This window comes from Pristis pectinata, chromosome 1 (assembly GCF_009764475.1).
Source record: "Pristis pectinata isolate sPriPec2 chromosome 1, sPriPec2.1.pri, whole genome shotgun sequence".
In the NCBI taxonomy this organism is placed as follows: domain Eukaryota; kingdom Metazoa; phylum Chordata; class Chondrichthyes; order Rhinopristiformes; family Pristidae; genus Pristis; species Pristis pectinata.
The window spans coordinates 4,326,160-4,352,220 of NC_067405.1; the positions used below are offsets into that span (position 1 = coordinate 4,326,160).

At 48.6% G+C, this 26,061-nt stretch overlaps 1 protein-coding gene across 6 annotated transcripts in view; it reads left to right on the top strand.

Annotated features, from left to right (window-relative positions):
- slc4a3 (solute carrier family 4 member 3) overlaps positions 1-25,582 on the top strand; it is a 150,210-nt gene extending 124,628 nt beyond the window's left edge. For 5 of the 6 annotated variants that reach the window (XM_052014166.1, XM_052014193.1, XM_052014201.1 and 2 more), the window contains exons 20-23: positions 3,895-4,148; positions 13,172-13,341; positions 15,049-15,222; positions 22,014-25,526. In XM_052014166.1, coding sequence (XP_051870126.1) covers positions 3,895-4,148; positions 13,172-13,341; positions 15,049-15,222; positions 22,014-22,091 — 676 coding nt within the window. In that variant the 3' untranslated portion in view covers positions 22,092-25,526. Of the gene's footprint in view, positions 1-3,894; positions 4,149-13,171; positions 13,342-15,048; positions 15,223-22,013 lie in introns of all 6 variants that reach the window. The other variant, XM_052014158.1, reaches the window with a different exon arrangement.
- Positions 25,583-26,061: the final 479 nt, after the last annotated feature.

Here is a 26,061-nt window from a genome sequence, read left to right on the forward strand (position 1 = left end):
CTCCACACTGCCAAGTACCTTGCCGTTTACCCTGTACTCTGCCCTGGAGTTTGTCCTTCCAAAGTGTACCACCTCACACTTCTCCAGATTGAACTCCATCTGCCACTTGTCAGCCCAGCTCTGCATCCTATCAATATCCCTCTGTAAGCTCCGACAGCCCTCCACACTATCCACAACACCGCCTATCTTAGTGTCGTCCGCAAACTTAATAACCCAGCCCTCCACCCCCTCATCTAAGTCATCTATAAATATCACAAAAAGTAGAGGTCCCAGAACCGATCCCTGCGGGACACCACTAGTCACTGCCCTCCAATCTGAGGGCACTCCTTCCACCACAACCCTCTGCTTTCTACAGGCAAGCCAATTCCTAATCCACACAGCCAAGCTTCCTTGGATCCCTTGGTCTCTGACCTTCTGAAGAAGCCTACCATGAGGAACCTTATCAAATGCCTTACTAAAATCCATGTAAACCACATCCACCATACTGCCCTCATCAATCTTCCTGGTCACCTCCTCCAAGAACTCTATCAGGCTTGTGAGGCAAGATCTTCCCTTCACAAAGCCATGCTGGCTGTCCCTAATCAGTCCATGATTCTCTAGGTGTTCATAGATCCTATCCCTTAGAATCCTTTCTAACAGCTTACCCACCACAGACGTGAGACTCACTGGTCTATAATTCCCTGGACTATCCCTATTACCTTTTTTGAACAGGGGGACCACATTCGCAATCCTCCAATCCTCTGGCACCATCCCCGTAGACAACGAGGACTCAAAGATCCTTACCAGCGGTTCAACAATCTCCTCCCTAGCCTCTCGAAGCAGCCTGGGGAAAATCCCGTCAGGCCCCGGAGATTTATCTGTCTTAATATTATTTAACAACTTCAACACATCCTCTCTCTTGATATCAACAACCTCGAGAACATTACCCCTACCAGCACTCCCTTCCGCGTCATCAAGACCCCTCTCCTTGGTGAATACCGAAGAGAAGTACTCATTGAGAACTTCTCCCACTTCCGCCGCCTCCAGGCAAATTCTCCCACCTTTGTCCTTAATCGGTCCTACCTTCACCCTAGCCATCCTCCTACCCTTCACGTACTTGAAAAAGGCCTTGGGATTTTCCTTAACCCTACTAGCCAAAGCCTTTTCATGTCCCCTTCTTGCTCTCCTCAGCCCTTTCCTAAGTTCCTTCCTCGCTACCCTATATTCCTCATGGGCCCTGTCTGAACCTTGCTACTTATACCTCACGTATGCTACCTTCTTCTCCCTAACAAGTCGTTCCACCTCTCTCATCACCCACGGTTCCTTCACCCTGCCATTCCTTCTCTGCCTCACCGGGACATATTTATCCCTAACATCCTGCATAAGATCCCTGAACATCGACCACATCTCCATGGTACATTTTCCTTCAAAAAGGACATCCCAATTTACACTCCCAAGTTCTCTCCTTATAGCCTCGTAGTTCGCCCTTCCCCAATTGAAAAACCTCTTGTCCTCTCTGCACCTGTCCCTGTCCATGAGAATTTTAAAGGTTATGGAGCAATGGTCACTGTCCCCCAAATGCTCACCCACCAATAGATCCTTCACCTGTCCCGGTTCATTTCCTAAAACTAGATCTAACATGGCATTCCCTCTAGTCGGCCTGTCAACATACTGCGTCAGGAATCCCTCCTGGACACATTTAACAAATTCCGTCCCATCTAAACCTTTGGCACTAAGCAGGTTCCAGTCTATATTTGGGAAGTTGAAGTCTCCCATTATAACAACCCTGTTATTTCTGCTTCTCTCCAAACACTGCCTGCCAATCTGCTCCTCTATATCTCTACTGCTACCGGGGGGCCTATAGAATACTCCTAGTAGAGTAACTGCTCCTTTCTTGTTCCTTAATTCCACCCATACGGACTCTAGAGATGATCCTTCTACAACATTCATCTTTTCCACAGCCGTAACAGTGTCCCTGACCAGTATCGCCACCCCTCCTCCTCTTCTCCCTCCTTCCCTATCCCTCTTAAAACACCGAAAACCAGGAATATTCAATATCCACTCCTGCCCTGACGTCAGCCACGTCTCAGTAATAGCCACGATATCAGAGTCCCCCATACTTATCCAAGCCGTCAGTTCATCCCCCTTATTCCTGACACTTCTTGCATTTAAGTAAACACACTTCAGTCCATCTACCTTACTACTTTTATAGCCTGTATTCTGCTTCTCCTTCCTCAAAGCCTCTCTACCTGTTTGATCTAACTTTTCCCCATTCCCTCCTTCCTCTGACCTACTCCTCCGGTTCCCTTCCCCCTCACAAACTATTTTAAACCCTCCTGTACCACCTTAGCAAATCTCGCCGCAAGGATATTGGCCCCCTTCTGATTCGGGTGTAAGCCGTCCTCTCTGTACAGGTCCCACCTTCCCGAGAAGAGATCCCAATGATCCAGAAATCTAAAACCCTCCCTCCTGCACCAACTTCTCAGCCACACATTTATCTGCCACCTCCTTCTATTCCTACCTTCACTATCACGTGGCACTGGCAGCAATCCCGAGATTGCTACCCTTGAGGTCCTGTTCCTCAATTTTCTGCCTAGCTCCCTGAACTCACTCTTCAGGACCTCATCCCCCTTCCTATCTATGTCGTTGGTGCCAATATGGACCACAACGTCTGGCTGCTCTCCCTCCCACTCAAGAATTCTGTGGACCCGATCAGTGACATCCCGGACCCTGGCACCTGGGAGGCAACATACCATCCGGGATTCATGCTCACTGCCACAGAGCCTCCTATCTGTTTCCCTGACTATCGAGTCCCCTATCACTACTGCATGTCTCTTTCCCACCCTTCCCTTCTGAGCAGCAGTACCAGTCCCAGTGCCAGAGACCTGGTAACTGCAGCTAGGCCCCTGCAGGTCATCCCCCTCAACAGCTTCCAAGGCAGAAAACTTGTTACTGACGGGAACAGCCTCCGGGGCTCTCTGTCCTGTCTGCCTGCCCGACTTCTTCTTCCTCTTCCCTCCCCTGACCGTCACCATTCTATCTGCCTCCTGAACCTCAGATGTACCTACCCTAAGGGGGGTGACTGTCACCTGATGCACCGTGTCTACATAACTCTTTCCCTCCCTTATGCTGCGCAGTGTTTGTAGCTGCGACTCCAGCTCATCGACTCTGAGCCGAAGTTCCTCCAGCCTCAAGCACTTACTGCAGATGTGGCCATCTTGGACCGCAGCAAGGTCCACGAGTTCCCACATCAAACAGCTGCAGCACACCACCATGTCCTCCATCTGACTACCTTTTTTTGTCCAACCTCTCCCTATAGCTCATGCCCTCTAATCCAGGCAGCATCCTGGTGAAACTCTTCTGCACCCTCTCCAAAGCCTCCACACCCTTCCTGTAATGGGAACTACACACAAAACTCCAAATGTGGCCTAACCAAAGTTTTATACAGCTGCAACTTGACTTCTTGCCTCTTACAGTATACTCAATGACCCGACCAATGAAGGCAAGCGTGCCGTACACCTTCTTTACCACCCTATCTACCTGTGTGGCCACTTTCAGGGAACTATGGACTTGGACGCCAAGATCCCTCTGTACATCAATGCTGTAAAGAGCCCTGCCATTAACTGTGTACTCTCCCAAAGTGTAACACCTCACACTTACATTGAGTGTGGGGTGGGATATGGATGGCAGATGGGTTTGGGAAAGGGACGGGGTGGGAGATGGGGTGAAATTTGGCATTGGGTTTGGGGTGTGGAATAAGGTCGGTGGATGGGCTTGAGGAGGGGGAGTACGGTTGGGGGTGGGGGTGGAATAGGAGGCCAGGAGTTGGAGCAAAAGTGGGGGAAGCTTGGTTAATGGAAGTCCCGCTTTCCTGACGCCACTGTTGGATTGATTTCCCCCCCCTCCCCCCCACAGACTGATCGTGAGCAAGAAGGAGAGACGCCTGGTCAAAGGCTCCGGCTTCCACCTGGACCTGCTCCTCATTGGGGTGGGTGGCGGCGTCTGCGGCCTCTTCGGACTTCCCTGGCAAACAGCAGCCACGGTACGAACCATTGCTCACGTCAACGCCCTGACGGTGATGAGCAAGAGCACTGCCCCAGGAGAGAAGTTCAAGATCGAGGAGGTGAAGGAGCAGCGAATCACGGGAATCATGGTGGCATTGCTCGTGGGTGAGTCAAACCCAAGGTTCAGTCCTCCCTATGCATTCCCTTCCATTCTTTACGTTAATCAAGCTGTTTGGCCATGGAAGGTGTCATCTGTGCATGGAGATGGAACGTAGAACATAGAACAGTACAGCACACTACGGGCCATTCGGCCCACAATATTGTGCCAACCTATATTGAACACCTCCACCATGATCCTCCATAACCCTCCATTTTTCTTACTTCCATGTGCCTATCTAAGAGCCTTGTAAATGTCCCCATTGTATCAGCCTCTACCACCACCCCCGGCAGTGTGTTCCAGGCACCCACCATTCTCTGGGTAAAGAACCTCCCCTGAACCTTCCTCCACTCACAAACGGATGTCCTCTGGTATTGGCCATTGCCGCCCTGGAGAAAAGGTGCTGGTTGTCCACTTTATCGATGCCCCTCATAATCTTATACACCGCTCATCCTGCGTCGCTCCAAAGAGAAAAGCCCTAGCTCTCTTAACCTTCCCGCAGAAGACGTGTTCTCTAATCTAGGCAGCAGCCTGGTAAATCTCCTCTGCACCCTCTCTAAAGCTTCCACATCCTTCCTAGAATGAGGTGACCAGAACTGAACACGATACTCCAAGAGTTTTATAGAGCTGCAACATTACCTCACGGCTCTTGAACTCAATCCCCTGACTAATGAAGGCCGGCACACCACACGCCTTCTTAACCACCCTATGAACTTGCATGGCAACTTTGAGGGATCTATGGACGTGGACGCCAAGATCCCTCTCTTCCTCCACACTGCTAAGAATCCTGCCATTTACTCTGACTTCATGTTCAATCTTCCAAAGTGTATCACTTCACACTTTTCTGGATTGAACTCCATCTGCCACTTCTCCGCCCAGCTCTGCATTCTGTCCATATCCTGTTGTAACCTACAGCAACCTTCTACACTATCCACAGCACCACCAACTTTCGTGTCATCTGAAAACTTACTAACCCATCCCTCCACTTCCTCATCCAAGTCATTTATAAAAATCACAAAGAGCAGGGGTCCCGGAACAGATCCCTGTGGAACACCACTGGTCACCGACCTCCAGGCAGAATACACTCCATCTACTACCACCCTCTGCCTTCTGTGGGCAAGCCAATTCCGAATCCACAAAGCCAAGTCTCCATGGATCCCATGACTTTCTGGATGAGTCTTCCATGAGAAACCTTGTCAAACGCTTTACTAAAGTCCAGATACACCACACGGCCGAGGCAACGATCCAGAGATTACCATCCTTGAGGTCCTTCTTTTTAGCTTCCTTCCTAACTCCCTATATTCCCTCTTCAGGACCTCATCCCTTTTCCTATCTATGTCATTGGTGCCAATGTGAACCACGACATCTGGCTGCTCACCCTCCCCCTTTAGAATTCTGTGGACTCGATCCGAGACGTCTCTGACCCTGGCACCTGGGAGGCAACATACCATCCGGGAGTCCTGTTCTCGTCCACAGGGTCTCCTGTCTGTTCCACTAACCATTGAATCCCCTATCACTACCGCAGTCCTCTTCTCCCCACTTCCCTTCTGTGCCAGAGGTTCAGACCGGAGACCTGGCTGCTGTGGCTTTCCCCTGGTAGGTTGCTCCCCCCCCAACAGTATCCGAAACAATATACTTGTTATTGAGGGGAATGGCCACAGGGGTACCCTGCACTGACTGCCTATTCCCTTCCCCTCACCTGATGGTCACCCAACGACCTGCATCCTGCAACTGGTGTAACCGCCTCCCGATAACTCCTGTTTATCATCTCCTCAGTTTTTCAAGTGATCCGGAGTTCATCCAGCTCCAGTTCCTTGACACGGTCTGTAGCCGGATGCACTTGTCGCAGGTGTAGCCATCAGGAACACCGGAGGTCTCCCTGACTTCCCACATCCTGCAAGAGGAGCACACCACTGCCCTGCCTGCCGTTCCTCCTGCTCCAAGCAGTGCAATAAGAAAAAAGAGACCTTACCTGAACCTCACCTTATCCATCTCTTCACGCCGAAGCCTCTTGAGCCAAAGCTTCAGGGTCCCACTCTCACACCAAGCCACTCACACAGTGGCCGCCCCGCAATGGCCACTCCAGTTGAGTTTACCTTCTTTTCATTGGCTGCTGCTGCCCGATCAGCTCAGCAACGAGATTTGCTCACCCCACTGCTTCCCGCTCTCGTTCTCGCTCCTGTAAAAAAAATGTGGGGAGGGATGGCGGATTTGTTATTTTGTATTATTGGAGATTATTATTGGTTTATTCACTGACGTACAGTGAAGAACATTGTTCTGCAGCCATCCATACAGATCATTTCATCACATCAGTACATCGAGGTAGTACAAGGGAAAACAATAACAGAATGCAGAATAAAGTGTCACAGTTACAGAGAAAGTGCGGTGCAGGCAGACAATAAGGTGCAAGGGCCACAACGAGGTAGTTTGAATGATCAAGAGTTCATCTTTATCGTACAAGAGGCCTGTGGAAGAGTCTTATAACAGCGGGATAGAAGGTGTCCTTGAGCCTGGTGGTGTGTGTTATCAAGCCTGCCCCCTGGTTTTATGATTAAATTTATTAGTTATACTGCCCAGCTGGGCTGTGGATGAACGTGGATGGATGTGGATGAACTACTCCATGATGAATACTGGCATCAGCACTGAGCCCTGCTACCTCTACTTGTCTGATTTGTGGATCCCAAACATTTTGAATCAAAGGCTGTCTTGTTAGCAAAATCTGCCCCTCCCCGTGAACTGATGATGACACAGACCACTCCTTTTAAGGAGTTGGGATTCCCTCGGAATGCTCACATCCCTACAGCAGGAACAGTTACTTGCCAAGTGTTATGTTATTTAGAGCAGGGAAACAGGCCCTTCGGCCCATCGTCTGCACTGACCATTTATACTAACCCTATTTTATTCCCCACACATTCCCATCAACTGACCCCACCTCTACCCCCAGATTCTACGACTTACCTACTCACTATTGGTATTGGTTTTGGTTTATTATTGTCACTTGTACCAAGGTACAGGGACCTGTCTTGCATACTGATCGTACAGGTCAATTCATTACACAGTGCAGTTACATTGAGTTAGTACAGAGTACATTGAGGTAGTACAGGGTAAAAACAATAACAGTACAGAGTAAAGTGTCACAGCTACAGAGAAAGTGCAGTGCAATAAGGTGCAAGGTCACAACAAGGTAGATTGTGAGGTTAGAGTCCATCTCATCATTTCAGGGAACCGTTCAATAGTCTTATCACCGTGGGATAGAAGCTGTCCTTGAGCCTGGTGGTATTACTACAGCAACCAATTAACCCAGTGACCCACACGTCGTTGGGATGTGGGAGGAAACTGGAGCACCCGGCAGTGGGGGGGGGGGGGGTGGTGAGGGTGGTGTGGAGTCCTCATGGTCACGGGGAGAACGTGCAAATTCCACACAGACAGCGCCGGAGTTTGGGATCGAAGCCAGGTCTCTGGAGCTGTGAGGCAGTGGCTCCCCGCCACATCACTCGTGGGTGACCCTTTTACCAGAATTATATCAACATTATTAAAGCCTGACACAGATCCTCCCAGAGAGAGCCATGCATTCCGGGCTGGAGACCACAAGACACCAGCAGACTCTCTGTGCTTATCACTCTCTGGGCAGTGCCCACAGGAGGATGTACATTAACTGCTGATCATCTAACGCTGACCTAACATACCATACAGCACAGGCCATTCAGCCCACCATGTCCATGCCAACCTTTTTGCCCACCTACACTATTCCCATCTGCCCACATTAGGTCAGTATCCTATACCTTGCTATCTCCAAAACATGGTGATTGTATCTGATTCCACTGCCTCCTCTGGCAGCGAGATCCAGATATCACCCACTCTCTGTGAAAAAGAACTTACCCTTCCTCTCACCTTAAACCTTGCTTTTTATATCTCTACCCTGGGAGAAAGATTCTGATTATTTACGATGCCTCTTATAGTTTTATACGCCTCTATCAGATTCCTGAGTTATAGGGAGAGGTTGGACAGGCTAGGTCTTTATTCATTGGAGGGGTGATCTTATAGAGGTGTTCAAAATCATGAGGGGCATAGATAGGGTGAATGCGCGCAGTCTTTTTCCCAGAGAAAGGGAATCAAAAACTAGAGGGCACAGGTTTAAGGTGAGAGGGGAAAACTTTAAAAGGGGACCTGAAGGGTAACTCCTTCACCCAGAGGGTGGTGGGTGTGTGGAACGAGCTGCCAGAGGAAGTGGTTGAGGCAGGCACAATAACAACATTTAAAAGATAGGAAAGGTTGAGAGGGGTATGGGCCAAATGCAGGCAAATGGGACTAGCTTAGGTGGGCATCTTGGTCAGCATGGACCGGTTGGGCTGAAGGGCCTGTTTCCATGATATATTACTGGATGCTCTATGACTCTATCCCATCACCCCTCATCCACCTCCAGGGAAAACAAGCCCAGCCTGTCCAATATCATAAGAAAGCTTATGAGATGTTAGCTTTCATAAGTCGGGGGATCGAGTTTAAGAGCCACGAGGTAAAGATGCAGCTCTACAAAACTCTGGTTAGACCACACTTAGAGTACTGTGTCCAGTTCTGGTCGCCTCATTATAGGAAGGATGTGGAAGCATTGGAAAGGGTGCAGAGGAGATTTATCAGGATGCTGCCTGGTTTGGAGAGTATGGATTATGAGGAGAGACTAAGGGAGCTAGGGCTTTACTCTTTGGAGAGGAGGAGGATGAGGGGAGACATGATAGAGGTGTACAAAATATTAAGAGGAATAGATAGAGTGGACAGCCAGCGCCTCTTTCCCAGGGCACCAATGCTCAATACAAGAGGGCATGGCTTTAAAGTAATGGGTGGGAAGTTCAAGGGAGAGATCAGAGGAAGGTTTTTCACCCAGAGAGTGGTTGGGGCATGGAATGCGCTGCTTGGGGCGGTGGTGGAGGCAGGTACACTGGTCAAGTTCTAGAGATTGTTAGATTAGCATATGGAGGAATTTAAAACGGGGGATATGTGGGAGGAAGGGGTTAGATAGTCTTAAGCGAGGTTTAAAGGTCCGCATAACGTGGTGGGCTGAAGGGCCTGTATTGTGCTGTACTGTTCTATGATTCTATCTGTCCGTAATGAGGTCCTCCAATCCAGGCAACATCCTGCTGAGTCTCCTCTGCACCCTCTCCAGTGCAGCCACATCCTTCCTACAGTGTGGTGACCAGAACTGCACACAATAGACCAAGTGGAGCCTACCCGTGTTATGAGAGACCACGGCACCTTGTTCGAACAACTTTTTTAAAGAAAGACGCAGGTTGAGAGTTGGAGAAGCTGAGGGAAAGTTCTTTTTCACAAACAGGATTCACCTGAGGACACGACATACATCATCTGTTTTCCACAGAAAGACTTAGCTGTCTGACGACTGCAGAATAGAAACACCCTCTCGAGGTGTCGATAAGCTTAGAGCTCTACCTCACCACCACAATTCTTCGGGGAAAGTTGATGACTCAGGACTAATTAGATGAACTGGGTTAGGGTGCGTGGTTTTACAAGAAATAAACTGGGTGTCGGAGCGATCGAGAAAGGCAACACGGAGTTGGTCTTAGAGTCATAGAGTTGTACAGCACGGACAAAGGCCCTCCAGCCCATATGTCCATTCTGACCAAGATGTATATTCAAGCTAATCCCATTTCCCAGCACTTGGCCCATCTCCCAATACCAATACATCTCCCTCTAAACTCTTGTCATCCATGTGCCTGTCCACAGACTTCTTCGATGTATCTAATGTCCCTGCCTCACCCACTTCCTCCGGCAGCTGGGTCCATGCATCTGCCACACGCTGTGTAAAAAGGTTGCCCCTCAGGCTCTTATTAAAACTTTGACCTGTAACCTTAAACTACGTCGACTTCCCAACCCTGGAAAAAAGTCCACTCACCCTATCTATGCCCCTCATGATTTTATACACCTCTATTAGATCACCCCTCCGTCCAGGGAGCGAAAGCCGAGCCTGACTAACCTCTCCCTACAACTTTAATTCAGGGTGGAAGTCCCTCTGGTAGATGGAGCTGCCTGAAGTTACTTTGCAAAACTGCCCAGGTCTGCTCCTAAACCCCCATTATATCGTACAAAAGAGTCACATCCTGACAGGTTATTGTTGAAAACCACTCCCTTTGTAATTGGTATCGGTATTGGTATTGGTTTATTACTGACACTTGTACTGAGGTACAGTGAAAAACTTGTCTTGCATGCCAATCGTACAGATCAATTCATTACACAGTGCATTGAGGTAGTACAAGGGAAAACAATAACAGAGTGCAGAGTAAAGTGTCACAACTACAGAGGAAGTGCAGTGCAGGTAGACAATAAGGTGCAAGGTCATAACAAGGTAGATTGTGAGGTCAAGAGTCCATCTTATTGCATACCCTCCCATTTATTCTCCCCGACCCTTTCCCATTTAACCCCTGAACTCTCTCCCTTTGAACTCAGTGACCTTGACGACACAGGGGCCATGAGATGGAGGGGTCAGCTGAGATGGGTGAGGCAGGGCAAGGGTGGGCAGTCTCTACCAGCACTCACCTTGAGCAATGGTCTTCCTCAGCTCCAGGAGACTGGCCAGGCTGGGTCCTTGGAGCATAGACTGAGGGGTGACCTTATAGCGGTGTATAAAATCATGAGGGGCATAGAGAGGGTGAATGCACACAGTCTTTTTCCCAGGGCTGGGGAACTAAAAACTGGAGGGCACAGGTTTGTGAGGGGGGGAGAGATTTAAAAGGGACCTGAGGGGCAACTTCTTCACCCAGAGGGTGGTGGGTACTTGGGATGAGCTGCCAGAGGAAGTGGTTGAGGCGGATACAATCACAACATTCAGAAGACATTTGGATAAGTACTTGGATAGGAGGGGTTTAGAGGGCTAAATGCGGGCAAACTAGCTTGGTGGGCACCATGGTCAGCATGGACAAGTTGGGACGAAGGGCCTGTTTCCACGCTGTATTACTTTATGATTCTATGACTTCCTGCTATCAACTAACCCCAGTCAATTTAACCCAACCGCTCACTATAAACAGCATCCACAATCACTACAAACCATGACTCTGTCTGCTAATCCAGTATACTAGCATTGACCATAGGCTTTAGCACTGACTCCAACCATCAACCCTGCTCGGCTACAGGATGGAGATGAGAAGGAATTTCTTCCCGGAGATTCCGAGTCTTTGGAATTCTCTTTCCCCAGAGATCTGTGGACACGGAGTCATTCTGTATATTCAAGGCAGGGATAGGTGGAATTTTTGGCCTTCAAGGAGTCAAAAGGGTTATGGGCAACAGACAGGTGAGTGAAGGTGAGGCTGTGCATTAGACCCTCCGTGATCTTGTTGAATGACAGAATGGACCCAAAGGGCCGAATGGTCAACTCCAAATCCTCTGTACGGTCCATGAACCCATGAACACTGCCTCGTTATTCCTCTTTTGCACTATTTATTTATTTTTGTAATTTATAGTAATTTTTATGTCTTGCACTGTACCGTTGCCGCAAAGCAACACATTTCACGTCATATGTCAGTGATAATAAACAATTCTGATTCTGATGATTCTATTTCTTAACTTTGTTGACCCAAGCTCTAACCACCAATCGCAGCTCTTGTCATTAACTCCAAGCCCAACCTTAACCATGACCCCAATCCCGAACACGCTTGCCTTTATTAGTCAAGGCACTAAGTTCAAGAATCAGGAAATAATGTTGCAGCTTTCTCAAACTCTGGTTAGGCTGCATCCGGAGTATTGCATTCAGTTCTGGTCGCCCCCAATACAGGAAGGATGTGGAGGCTTCGTAGAGGGTGCAGAAGAGGTTCACCAGGATGCTGCCTGGATTAGAGGGTATGAGCTATAAGGAGAGGTCGGACAAACTTAGGTTGTTTTCTCTGGAGCAGTGACAGTTGATGGGAGATCTGATAGAAATTTATAAGATTATTAAAGGCATAGATAGACAGCCAGTATCTTTTTACCAGGGTCGAAATGTCTAATACTAGAGGACATGCATTTAAGGTGAGAGGGGGGTAAGTTTAAAGGAGATGTGCGGGGCAAGTTTTTTACACAGAGAGTGGTGGGCGCCTGGAATGTGCTGCCAGGGGTGGTGGTGGAGGCAGATACAATAGAGGCGTTCAAAAGGCTCTTAGGCACATGGATATGCAGAGAATGGAGGGATATGGACCATATGCAGGGAGAAGGGATTAATTTAGTTAAGTGTTTAATTGCTAGTTTAATTGGTTTAGCACAATATCATTTTCTGTGGCACGGTAGTGTAGCGTAATTGAACCCGGGTTCAAATCCGGCCACTGTCGGTAAGGAGTTTGTACGTTCTCCCCGTCTGCGTGGGTTTCCTCCGGGTGCTCCGGTTTCCTCCCACATTCCAAAGATGTACGGGTTAGGAAGTTGTGGGCATGCTATGTTGGCGCCGGAAGTGTGGCGACACTTGCGGGCTGCCCCCAGAACACTCTGTGTAAAAGATGCATTTCACTGTGTGTTTCAACGTACATGTGACTAATAAAGAAATCTTATCTAAATAATGTTAAATCCTAACCTCAGCTATCAACTCTGGACCCAAATTGAGTGGAGTCAGTCCCCATTGGGTTTCATCCCTAACCGTGGTGGGACGTGAACACACAACCTCAGGACTGTCAGAGCCGCTGTTGGTCCATCATCTAATTCAAGCCTCCAGGATAATAAACCAGGCCGGTTCCTGGGGATCCCGGTCAGGTCAGGGTGTAGAGGGTTGATCTGGTGCCGGGGAGTGGGATGCCCACTGGGCAGAGAGGGGGGAGAGAGAGAGAGAGAGAGGAGAGAGGGAGAGAGGTGGGGGGGCTACCCATGACAAGACACAAGCGGAGACCATTCGGCCCCTCACTCCTGTCCCACCATTCACTATGATCAGCTCCATTTTCCTGCACTAACTCTCAGTTTTCCAGAGGGGATCAGACAACCCATTGCAGGGGGGGAGAGTGATGTGGGCGAGGGGGTGCTAGTGGTAGTGCCCCTTGTTGATGCTGTGTGTCTCTCTCCTTCCCACCAGGTCTGTCGGTGGTTATGAGTACAGTCCTGCGGATGATCCCAATGGCGGTTTTGTTCGGGATCTTCCTGTACATGGGGGTGACGTCACTGACAGGAACCCAGCTGTATGAGCGACTCTTGCTGATGTTCATCCCAGCCAAGTTCCACCCGGACCACATCTACGTGACCAAGGTGAGTCCACAACTGCCCTCTGGTGTTCGCCGCTTCTCTCCCTCCCCGCCAGGTGTCCTAGAGTCATACAGTATGGAAACAGGCGCTTCAGCCCAACAGGTTCTGACTGGTGGCATCACCACCTGGTATGGAGGCTCCAATCAAAAGAGGCTGCAGAGGGTTGTAGACTCAGCCAGCTCCATCACGGGCACAACCCTCCCCACCATCGAGGCCATCTTCAAGAGGCGGTGCCTCAAGTAAGCGGCATCCATCACTAAGGACCCTCACCACCCGGGACATGCCCTCTTCTTGTTACTACCATCAGGGAGGAGGTACAGGAGCCTGAATGATTGAGCCACACTCAATGATTCAGGAACAGCTTCTTCCCCTCCGCCATCAGATTTCTGAAAGGTCCATGAACCCATGAACACTACCTCGTTATTCCTTTTTTGCACTATTTATTTAGTTTTGTAACTTAGAGTAATTTTTATGTCTTGCACTGTACTGCTGCCGCAAAACAACAAACCTCACGACATATGTCAGTGATAATAAACCTGATTCTGATTCTGATTCCTGTCCACACTGACTAACATTCCCTTCTAAGCTAGTCCCATTTGCCCAGGTTTGGCCCATATCCCTCCCAACCTTTCCTATCCATGTACCTGTCCAAGTACCTTTTAGATGTTGTCAATGTACCTGCCTCAACCACTTCCTCTAGCACCTCATTCTGTATACTGACCTCCCTCTGGGTGAAAAAGTTACCCCTCAGGTTCCTATTAAATCTCTCCCCTCTCACCTTAAACCTGTGCCCTCTAGTTTTTGATTCCCCAACCCTGGGAAAAAGACTGAGTGCATTCTTTCTATTTATGCCCATCTGCTGTTTAACCACTGTCATGAACCATTCACGTATCCACTCCAAGATCTCTCTGTTCCAGTCCCCCTTTTAGAACCTCTTCTCATGAGAACCGTAACACTTCCCATATCACAGCATTAAACTCCATCTGCCACCTATCTGCCCATCCTACTGGACTGACTTTTATCAGCTTGAAGCTCACCACAATTCTCCTCACCTCCAAGTTTCATATACGTGTTATAAGAAGAGGTTGGTCAAAGTCAAAGTCGAGTTTATTGTCAGATGCACAAGTCCATGTGTGCACGGGTGCAATGAAAAACTTTCTTGCAGCAGCATCACAGACACAGAGCATCAGATAAGCAGCATTCACAAGAAAAACATAAATTATACAGTTTTTACAAGAAAGAACACGATTAGAACAAAAAAACAAAGTCCATTTTAGTGCAAAGTGACTAAAGTGGTCATAGTGCTGCTGTACTGAGGCAGTGATCAGGGTTGTGCCGGTTGGTTCAAGAACCAAATGGTTGAAGGGAAGTAGCTGTTCCTGAACCTGGTGGTGTGGGACTTCAGGCTTCTGTACCTCCTGCCCAATGGGAGCTGTGAGAAGATGGCACGGCCCGGATGGTGGGGATCTTTGATGATGGATGTTGCCTTCCTGAGTCAGCGCCTCCTGTAGATACTCCTGATGGTGGGGAGGGATGTGCCCGTGATGTATTGGGCTGAGTCCACTACTCTCTGCAGCTTCTTATATTCCATTGCATTCGAATTGCCGTCCCAGACCGTGATGCAGCCAGTCAGGATACTTTCAACAGTACATCTGTTAGAGTGTTCAACAGCAGATGGATCTAACACTCTGCTCTTCTGTTTGACTGCAGGTCAGGACTTGGAAGATGAACCTGTTCACCAGCATCCAACTGGCCTGCATTGTCATCCTCTGGGTCATCAAATCCACCATCATCTCCCTGGCATTCCCGTTTTTCCTGATCTTGACTGTGCCCACACGCTGCTACCTACTTCCGAGGATTTTCCAAGAGCGGGAACTGCTGGCGGTGAGTGGGAATACTAGATGCCATTTAAGAGTTCTTCTGGGTTGGATCTGAGGAGGCCAGTGATCGGACTTCTCGAGGGGGCTGGATGACGTGCTTGTTCATTGGCACCAAATCTGCAGGGCCAGGGTTTCAGCAAGCCAGTCAATGGTAGGGGGTCCACAACATCTCCACATCGGGCCCCAGAAAGAAAGGCTCACTGCCTTCGAAAGCCACCTCGCATTTGATGTGACAGTTTCCCTCTCCTGTTCCCATTGCGTTTACAGTTTGTCTTTTAAAGCTTCGATAGTTACCCTTAATTGCACTCATATTGCGTAAAACTTCATAGAACAGTAGAACACTACAGCACAGAAAACAGGCCATTCGGCCCTTCTAGTTTATCAAAACTTTATTCCGCTAGTCCCATTTACCTGCACCCACTCCATAACCCTCCAGACCTCTCCCGTCCATGTATCTATCCAATTTATTCTTAAAACTTAAGAGTGAGCTCGCATTTACCACGTCAGATGGCAGCCCGTTCCACACTCCCACCACTCTCTGAGTGAAGAAGTTCCCTCTAATGTTCCCCCGAAACCTTTCCCCTTTCACCCTAAAGCCATGTCCTCTTGTACTTATCTTTCTTAATCTAGGTGGAAAGAGCCTACTCGCATTTACTCTGTCTATACCCCTCATAATTTTGTAAAACTCTATCAAATCTCCCCTCATTCTTCTGCGCTCCAAGGAATCAAGTCCTAACCTGTTCAATCTTTCCCTGTAACTCAACTCCTGAAGACCCGGAAACATTCTAGTAAATCTCCTCTGCACTCTTTCAATCTTACTGATATCCTTCCTATAGTTAGGTGACCAGAACTGCACACAATACTCCAAATTTGGCCTCACCAATGTCTTATACAACCTCACATAGCATTCCAACTGCTGTACTCAATACTTTGATCTATGAATGCCAGGATGCCAAAAGCCTTCTTTACAACCCTGTCTACCTGTGACGCCACTTTCAGGGAATTATGTATCTGAACTCCCAGATCCCTTTGTTCCTCCGCACTCCTCAGTGCTCTACCATTTACTGTGCATGTCCTACCTTGATTTGTCCTTCCAAAATGCAACACCTCACACTTGTCTGCATTAAATTCCATCTGCCATTTTCTGGCCCATTTTTCCATTAGGTCCAGATCCCTCTGCAAGCTTTGAAAGCCTTCCTCGCTGTCCACAACGCCTCCAATCTTAGTATCATCAGCAAACTTGCTGATCTAATTTACCACATTATCATCTAGATCATTGATATAGACAACAAACAACAATGGTCCCAGCACAGATCCCTGAGGCACACTATTCGTCACAGGCCTCCAGTCTGAGAAACAATCATCCACAACCACTCTCTGTCTTCTCCCACACAGCCAATTTTGAATCCAGTTTACAACCTTTCCATGGATACCCATTGACTGAACCTTCTGAACTAATCTCCCATGTGGGACCTTGTCAAAGGCCTTACTAAAGTCCATGTAGACAACATCCACAGCCTTTCCTTCATCTATTTTCTTGGTAATCTCCTCGAAAAATTCTACAAGATTCGTTAAGCACGATCTACCATGCACAAAGCCATGCTGACTATCCTTAATCAGCCCTTGGCTGTCCAAATACTTGTATACCTAATCTCTCAGAACACCTTCCAATAATTTACCTGCTACTGATGTCAGGCTCACCAGCCTGTAATTACCTGGTTTACTTTTAGATCCTTTTTTAAACAACGGAACAACATGAGCTACCCTCCAGTCCTCTGGCACCACACCCATGGCTAAGGACATTTTAAATATATCTGCCAGGGCCCCTGCAATTTCTACACTAGTCTCTCTCAAGGTCCGAGGAAATATCTTGTCATGCCCGGGGGATTTATCTACCTTTATTTGCTGTAAAGCAGCAATCACCTCCTCCTCTTTAATCTCTATATGTTCCATGACACTATTGCTTGTTTCCCTTCCTTCCATATCCACTATGCCAGTTTCCTGAGTAAATACTGATGCAAAAAAACTGTTTAAGATCTCCCCCATCTCCTGAGGCTCCACACCTAGCCGACCACTCTGATCTTCTAGGGGACCAATTTTGTCCCTTACTATCCTTTTACTCTTCATATACTTGTAGAAACCCTTTGGGTTTACCTTCACATTATCCGCCAAAGCAACCTCATGTCTTCTTTTTGCTTTCCTGATTTCCTTTAGTATTTTCTTACATTTTCTATACTCTTCAAGTACCTCGTTTGTTCCTAGTTGCCTATACCTGCTATACACCTCTCTCTTTTTCTTAAGCAGATCGCCAGTATCCCTTGAAAACCAAGGTCCCCTATGCCTGTTAGCTTTGCCTTTAATCCTGGCAGGAACATGCAAACTCTGCACACTCAAAATTTCGCCTTTGAAGGCCTTCCATTTACTGAGCACATCCTTGCCATAAAACAACTTATCCCAATCCACTCTTCCTAGATCCTTTCTCATTTCCACAAAATTGGCCATTCTCCAATTTAGAACCCCAACTCGAGGACCAGACCTACCCTTATCCGTAATTAACTTGAAATTAATGACATTATGGTCACTGGACCCAAAATGTTCACCTACACATACTTCTGTCACCTGACCTGTCTGGCTCCCTAATAGGAGATCAAGTATTGCATTCTCTCTCGTTGGTACCTCTATATATTGATTTAGAAAACTTGCCTGAACACATTTGACAGACTCCAAGCCATCCAGCCCTGGGAGTCCCAGTCAATATGTGGAAAGTTAAAATCCCCTACTACTACAACTTTCTGTTTTTTACATCGGTCTGCTATCTCCCTACAGATTTGCTCCTCCAATTCTCTCTGACTATTGGGCGGTCTATAATACAACCCTATTAGTGTGGCCACACCTTTCCTGTTCCTCAGCTCCACCCATATGGCCTCTGTAGACGAGCCCACTGGGCTGTCCTGTCTCCGCACAGCTGTGATACTTTCCCTGACCAGTAACGCCACTCCTCCCCATTTCATCCCTCCCCCTCTATCTCGTCTGAAACAAAGGAAGCCCCGGAACATTAAGCTGCCAGTCCTGCACCTCCTGCAACCAAGTCTCACTAATAGCAATAATGTCGTAATCCCACGTGCCAATCCACGCCCTAAACTCATCTGCCTTACCGACAAGGGCAGTACAGAGGAAATAGACCAACAAACAATCTGCTGGAGGAACTCAGTGGGTTGAGCAGCGTCTGTGGGGGGAGAGGAATTGTCAACGTTTCGGGTTGAAACCCTGCATCAGGAGTGAGAGGGGAGAGGGGAGACGGCCGGTGTAAGGAGGAGAGGGAGGGGTGAGACGGGCGCCAGTAGGTGATTGGTGGACGACTGGCAGGTAGGAGAGGGGGAGGGGTGGAGTTGGGAGACGGAGGCAGGTGGGTGATAGATGAAGGCAGACGAGGAAAAGGAGGAGAGGCATATGGAGTGAGGGGAGGGGAGGGGAGGGGGAGGACGGAGAGTGATAACCAGGGACACCACTGCTGGAGTCTGGGGGTGAGAATGGGAACCATCAGGGGAGAGGTGTATGGCAGATGCAACGAGGACTAGACGGGGGAGTGGCGAAGCCTGTGTGTGCGGTGGCTCATGGAACCAGGAGGGGCAGGTGGATGAGGATAGGTGATGGGGGCTGGAGGGGAGGGCGTGTGGGAAAGGGGACAAAAATGGGAGGAAGATCGGCAGCAGAAGTGGGGAGGGGGGGTTGACAGAAGCAGTAGTAGGCCATTTGGCTCCTCATGCCTGCTGCCTCATTCAGTAAGGTCATGGATGACCTCCACCTCAGCGTTGCACTAGCCCCATGTCCATTGATGGAAATACTCCCTTGTTATATCGACAGTCTATCGACCTGTGCCCTCAGAGACAAAGGGTAGCAAAAGTCCCCCGTCCTCTGTACGAAGAGGTTTATTCTTGGTCTGAATCACCAACTTAGTCCTGAATCACCTGCTCGTTTTGACACTGTGACCCCTGGTTCTAGACAACGCAGGGACAACATTATCCTTGAGAGGTCCCATTAGATATAGGAGCAGAATTAGGCCATTCAGCCCATCGAGTCTGCTCTGCCGTTCAATCATGGCTGATTTTTATTTCAACCCCATTCTCCTGCCTTCTCCCCGTAATCCTTAAGCCCCTTACCAATCGAGAACCTATCAATCTCTGCCTTAACTACACCCAAGGACTTTGCCTCCACAGCCCTCTGTGGCAACGAATTCCACAGATTCACTGCCCTCTGGCCAAAGAAATTCCTCCTCATCTCAGTTCTAAAGGGACGTCCCTTTATTCTGAGGCTGTGTCTTTGGATCCTGGACTCTCCCACTGATGGAAACATCTTCTCCACGTCCACTCTATCCAGGCCTTTCAGTATTGGGGGGTTTCAATGAGATCCCCCCTTATCCTTCTGAACTCCATTGACTACAGGCCCAGAGATATCAAATGCTCCTCATAGGTTAAGCCTTTCATTCCTGGGATCATTCTTGTGAACCTCCTCTGGACCATCCCCGGGGCCAGCATGTCCTTCCTTAGATACGGGGCCCAAAATTGCTCAAAGATAGAGTCCCGAAAGATAACTTGAGTCACACAGTGCCGGGTCACGGAGAAGTTGTGAATGGGACTGAAAATTGTTCAATCGTCGGTGAACATCTCCACCTTGACGTGTTGGAAGGAAGGTGTTTGATGAAGCAGCTGAAGACGTTTGGGGCTAGAGCTCTTTCCCCAAAGAACTCCTGCAGTAACATCTTGGGGTTGGGACTGTCCCAAACACCGTCAGCTGCTTCATCGATGACCTTCCGTCCAACACGTCAAAGTGGAGATGTTGACACAAGAAATTCTGCAGATGCTGGAATCTGGAGCAACACACAGCGGGTCAGGCAGCATCTACGGAGGGAAATAAACAGTCAACGTTTCGGGCCGAGACCCTTCATCAGGACTGGAAAGGAAGAGGGCAGAAGCCAGAGTAAGAAGGTGGGGGGAGGGGGAAGGACACATGCGGGCAGGGGACAGGTGAGTTCAGGTGAGAGATGAGTCCAGGTGAGGGGGGGAAGGTAGGTGGGGGGGGGGGAGAAGATGTCATAAACTGAGAGGTGATGGGTAGAAGAGGCAAAGGGTTGAAGGAGAAGGAATCCGGTGGGAGCGGGCAGTGGACCATGGAATACAGGATGGGGGAGGGGACGAGAGGAGATGGGCAGGTCATCGAGGTGGGGGAAGGGAGCCACAGGAATAAGGGAAGAGGAAGAACAGATGGGGTTCACTGATGGTTGCACAACATTCTGTCCCACTCACAACTCGTCAGCGGATGAAGCAGCCACGCAACAAGATGTGGGATTGCGGCGGATAACTTACCACATTAGTGATCCAGAGACCGGCACTAACAATCCACAAAGCTGAATTCAACTCCCACAATCCCAGATGTGGAATTCAAATTCAGTTTATAATCTGGAATTTGGATCAACAATGATGACCGTAATAAAAATGATTGGATTTCCAGTCCAGTGGACTGAATTGTGCCAGCCTTATCTGATCCAGACTACATGTGGCTCTCCTGGTCCAGACCAACAAGCCTGGCATTAATGTATGGCATTACCAACATGTTAAGTGGGACACAAAGCTGGGCATCTCCCTCCTCAGTGACGGGGGGACCCTCCAGGTCAATACTAAAGACAAGTTGACGCACATAAGCTGGCCTGAGAAGCATCCAGTGACATTCATGCTACTAAAGTGTCAGACAGGAACCATCACCAACAAGGCCAGCGTTTAATGTCTGTGTCTGGTGCCCTTAATGTCTGGTTGGGCCTGTTCAAAGGGCAGCGTGAGAGACAGCCACACCGCTGGGAGTCTGGAGTCACATCCAGTCCAGCACAGGTAAACACATTAACGGGCATTAGAGAGCTTGCTGGGTCTTTCATACGCCAGCAGCTCTACCACTTTGATTGCTAATGGATTTTTTATTTCAGATTTATCAAAAGGAATTCAAATTCATAATCATCTTATAATGCTGATCTTATAGAGGTGTATAAAATCATGAGGGGCATCAATAGGCTGAATGCACACAGTCTTTTTCCCAGGGTTGGGGAATTGCACTGGAAGCGTGGCGACACTTGAGGGCTGCCCCCAGAACACTACGCAAAAGATGCATTTCACTGTGTGTTTCAATGTATATGTGACTAATAAAGATATCTTATCAAGGACTAATAAGTATTGGTATTGGTTTATTATTGTCACTTGTACTGAGGTACAGTGAAAAACTTGTCTTGCATACCGATCGTACAGGTCAATTCATTACACAGTGCAGTTACATTGGGTTAGTACAGAGCGTGTTGATGTAGTACAGGGTAAAAACAATAACAGTGCAGAGTAAAGTGTCACAGCTACAGGGAAGTGCAGTGCAGGTAGACAATAAGGTGCAAGGTCATAACAAGGTCAAGAGTCCATCTCATCAACAGTCTTATCACCGTGGGATAGAAGCTGTCCTTGAGCCTGGTGGTATGTGGAACCCGAGGGGCAAGTTTTTAACTGAGGGTGGTCAGTATATGGATCGAGCTGCCAGAGGAAGTGGTAGAGGCAGCTACAGTAATAACATTTAAGACACTTGGACAATACATGGATGGGAAAGGTTTCAAGGGATGTGAGCAAATGGAACTAGCTCAGGAAAGCACCTTGGTCGGCATGGACACGTTGGGCCGAAAGGCCTGACTGTGCTGTATAACTCTGTGACTATGGTTCTGTGATGTGACCTCTTGCTCAAAGACTCAGTGCATTCTCCTCTTACCCACAGCTGGATTGCGACGAGATGCATCCGAACTTCGATGAAGACGGCCACGATGAGTACAGCGAGATGCACATGCCTCTGTGATAGGAACCAGAGTCGGCCCTTGCTCCCCTTCCTCTGCAACCTTCTTCTATTCTCTACCTCCTCCTCCTGTCCTCACACCCTATTTCCCAGCAGCCGCCCTGCGCGAGGTGGCGGGGACAGCCTTGTAGTTGTGTCCCTCTTACTCCCAGGAGCCAGAGCTGGGGAGAGGGAGGTCTACCCTGTAAGTGGCAACAGGAGATCTCTCTGCCTGGAGGGAGATGGACGAAGATCTCAAAACCAAGATGGTTACCAGCTGTATTTTCCTATCGTATCCTATGGCTTATTTAATATTAAGTGCAACATTTTTGATTAGCTAAATTAGATGGTTTCCCAACACACAAACTAAAAATATAACTGTGTGTCTTATAACAAACTGGTAGTGTCCTTCAGTTTGTTGCTCCTCAGGTGACGTGGCCATGAGTTTGGGAGCTGAATGGGGGATCTTTCTCTGCAGTGTGTTCACAGTGAGATTTCTGCATCCCCCATGTGTCTGTTGACAACAGTAACTTCGTAGCTATAGCGCCTTTTGTGCAGTAAAGATCGATGAGTGCTCTTTGCAAAAAAAAAAAATTCAACACTAAACCTCGTGAAGATACGGGCAGTCGAGCAAAGGCTCGGTCAAAGGAGTAGGTTTTAAGGAGAGTCTTGACAGAGGGGAGAGAGGTGGAGGGGTTTGGGGAGGGAACTCCAGAGATTGGGGGCATGCCCCCCCTCCCCACCCCAGTGGCGGAGTGAATGTGGGAATGAGTAAGAAGCCGGAATTGAGGGGTTTGGAAGATCTGGAGGAGATTTCAGTAAGAGGGAGGAAAAAGAGATTTAAAAGGTGAGGAACATAAATGTAAGTTATTGCTGGACAGGGAACCAGTGTGTGTCGGACAGCGCAGGGTGGAGGAGGAGGTGGTGGAGTATGGGTGAAGGGGAGATAGGACGAGGACCAGCAGGGTTTTGGAGGAGCTGGCGCTGGCAGGAGGAGAAAGCTGGGAAGGTGGACTCTGGTGTCTCCCTTTATGTGGTTGAATTGAGGTTGGTTATCGTGGTAACACGGGTAACAAATTGATTGAAAACAGTGGCCGCATCTCCCTCTGGCTTGCCCCTGGGTTTCTCCAGAGAGATGCAAGTGCAAAGCCTTTGTTGCTAAGGTTGCCTGCTGCCTTGCAGAGATGTTCTCTCCCTGGTGTGAATCTAACCTCCCCCCGCCCCCCCGGACCCCAGTCTGGGATACCAAGGGACTTTGGTTCCCAATCCAATAATTGTGCCCCAGGATGGGAACGAGCAAGGGTAAATGATCAGTTTTCACACCAACTTGAACCTCTCTGGGTCTCCAACACTCTGCTCTGAGGAAGGAGAACATAACGAGAAAGTGGTATTAAGCTATTCTGACTGAGGCCTAACCTTGGCTGACCATACCTTGTTCTTGTTCCTCCAGACTGGCTGCTAGTCAGGGAATACCTTTTTCCTTACGTAAACCAGTTGATCTCCGATTGTCCCTCAGTGCTGTCGGATCTTTAGAACCGGAAGCCATTGACCTCTTGAGCTGCTCTGTCATTCACTGGATCTTCTACCTCGTATCCACTTTTCCATCAATGTCCCCCATTCCCAATACACTCAGCAACAGTCATCTGGAGTCAACAGTTCCCATGGGATCATAACCCAGAGAGAAGAGACCTCTCCTCATTTCAACCCTAACCCCAAGATCTCCAACCAGTGCCTACCCTGTCCTGCCTTTTTCTGTTCCGGTTGCATTGCTTCTTGCTGTCCTGACCTCCAAAGCAGAGACTTATTCTGCTCAGCCTATCCCGTCAGAGCAACTTGGCGACCCTCCCTTGTGTAAGACTAAGGCTGCCCTCCAGTCAGAAGTACCAGTTCATTTCCGTCAAGGTGCCGGAGTCAGACTCAGAGGCCACCGACACTACTGTCGCTGAAGGTGACATTTAATGAATCCGTGCTGTTTTATCTAACACGAGGCCCAGCGATGGAGTGGGTGACCCTTCTACACTTCCCCCATTGGTGCCACAAGCTACCAAAGGCAACTCCTTGAAATGTTCGGCAGCCTCTGGTAACTTGTGGAACTGTTGGGTCCCTTGGAGCTTTGAGGATCTCCAGGTCACTTGAATTTGGCTGTTCAGATATAGGATTCTGCGAAGCTCCATGTAGGGTCCTGGGGTCAGTTCTCTGACCAGGTTCTCAGGTAACTCAATGGGGGACAGGGGCACGCTGCCATGTTCCAAAACAAACCGGCAGATTCAGAACTTTAAGGGTGAGTTTCTGATGACTACAGTAAAGGTACCAGCATTTCTGTAGCACCTTGCTCAGCCTCAGGTCAATGCCTGATATCCAGTGTGTACTTTTGTAGTGTGACCATCATTGTAGGAAACTCAGAGGCCAACTTGTGCACAGCAAGCTCCCAGAAATGACAGGACAATCTGCTTTAGTGAGGGCGATTTAGTGGTAACGCTTAGCTGAGGGCACTGGGGCAAAGTCCAGGGGGTGTTTTCCATTTACTGGAGAGGGCTGATGAGGCTTCAGTTTATCGTTAAGCCAGCACGTGCATCAGATGTTGTTGAGGGACAGGTAATCACGGCGAGAGTTGGAGCAGAGGCCAGCACAGAGTGATGGACTGAATGGCCCTCTCCCTGTTGAAAGTTGCCTGATCCTCTCCACAAAGCATGAGAAGATAAGCCTACCAAGAATGTGAACTCCTCCCCAGATCACTGCCTTAAACTGATACACCCTCCTCAGGACTGTGGGTGGTCAATCTGTCCAAAGCAGAACTAATGAGAGTTATGCACACACCAGGAGTTTGTGCCTGGTGTTGAGCTCTTGCATTGAGTTTCAGAGGGTATGTAGGAATCACAGCTCAACCAGACTGGACGAGGATGGCAAATTCCCTTCCCTGGAGCCCATTAGTGCACCAGGAGGGTTTTTACAACAGCCCAATAGTTATAAGGACATTTTTTTAAATATAATTTAACTAAATTCCCGAGCTGCCATGGTTTAGATTTGAATTTATGTCTCCAGCCCTTGGATGCTAGTCAAGGGGCATAACCGCCGTGTTACTGCTTTTAGTGACCTGTACCCTATTAAAACCGGCAGCTTTGCCCTCAGGACAGGACGCTACAGGAACCTTGTACACAGGGTCTCAACGTCGGACCTTTGTAACCCTGCACTTTCCACTGTGTACAGCCAGAGATTTTTTTATGACCGTTTCCCCACTGCAGCTCATTTGATGAGTGTTGGGTATTTGTGTACATGAGCGTACATTTATAAATTATTTTATTGAGAATAGATGTAATAATTTAAAAAAATACACAAGGAAGATTGAAATTATTAATGAGTATCCTGGCATTTGTACTGTGAAAACCGAGACGTGTGAAAGCTCTCGTATTTTTGTGCCAATAATTTTTCAGACCGTCTTACCTTCTGAATGTTTAAAGCTGTGACCACTCTGATACAGGAACCTCCTTAATAAAATCTAGTGTGTTACAGTCACTGAGTTCCTTGTCCTGTCTTTTCATGGTGTGGCACCTTCTTCACGGAAAAGCAGCCAACATAATCAAGGACCCCTCCCACCCCGGTCACTCTCTCTTCTCGCCCCCTTCCATCGGGCAGAAGACATCACTAAACTGTAAAGAGCGCAGAGAAGATTTATAAGATCAGATAAGATTTCTTTGTTAGTCACATGTACATCGAAACACACAGTGAAATATACCTTTTGCGTGGAGTGTTCTGGGGGCAGCCCGCAAGTGTCGCCACGCTTCTGGTGACAACATAGCACACCCACAACTTCCTAACTTGTACGGCTTTGGAATGTGGGAGGAAACCGGAGCACCCGGAGGAAACCCACGCAGACACGGGGAAAACGTACAAACTCCTTACAGACAGCGGCCGGAATTGAACCCGGGTCGTTAACCGCTACACTACCGTGCCTGCCCAATGCGAGGATGCTGCCAGGAGTTGAGGTCCTGAGTTA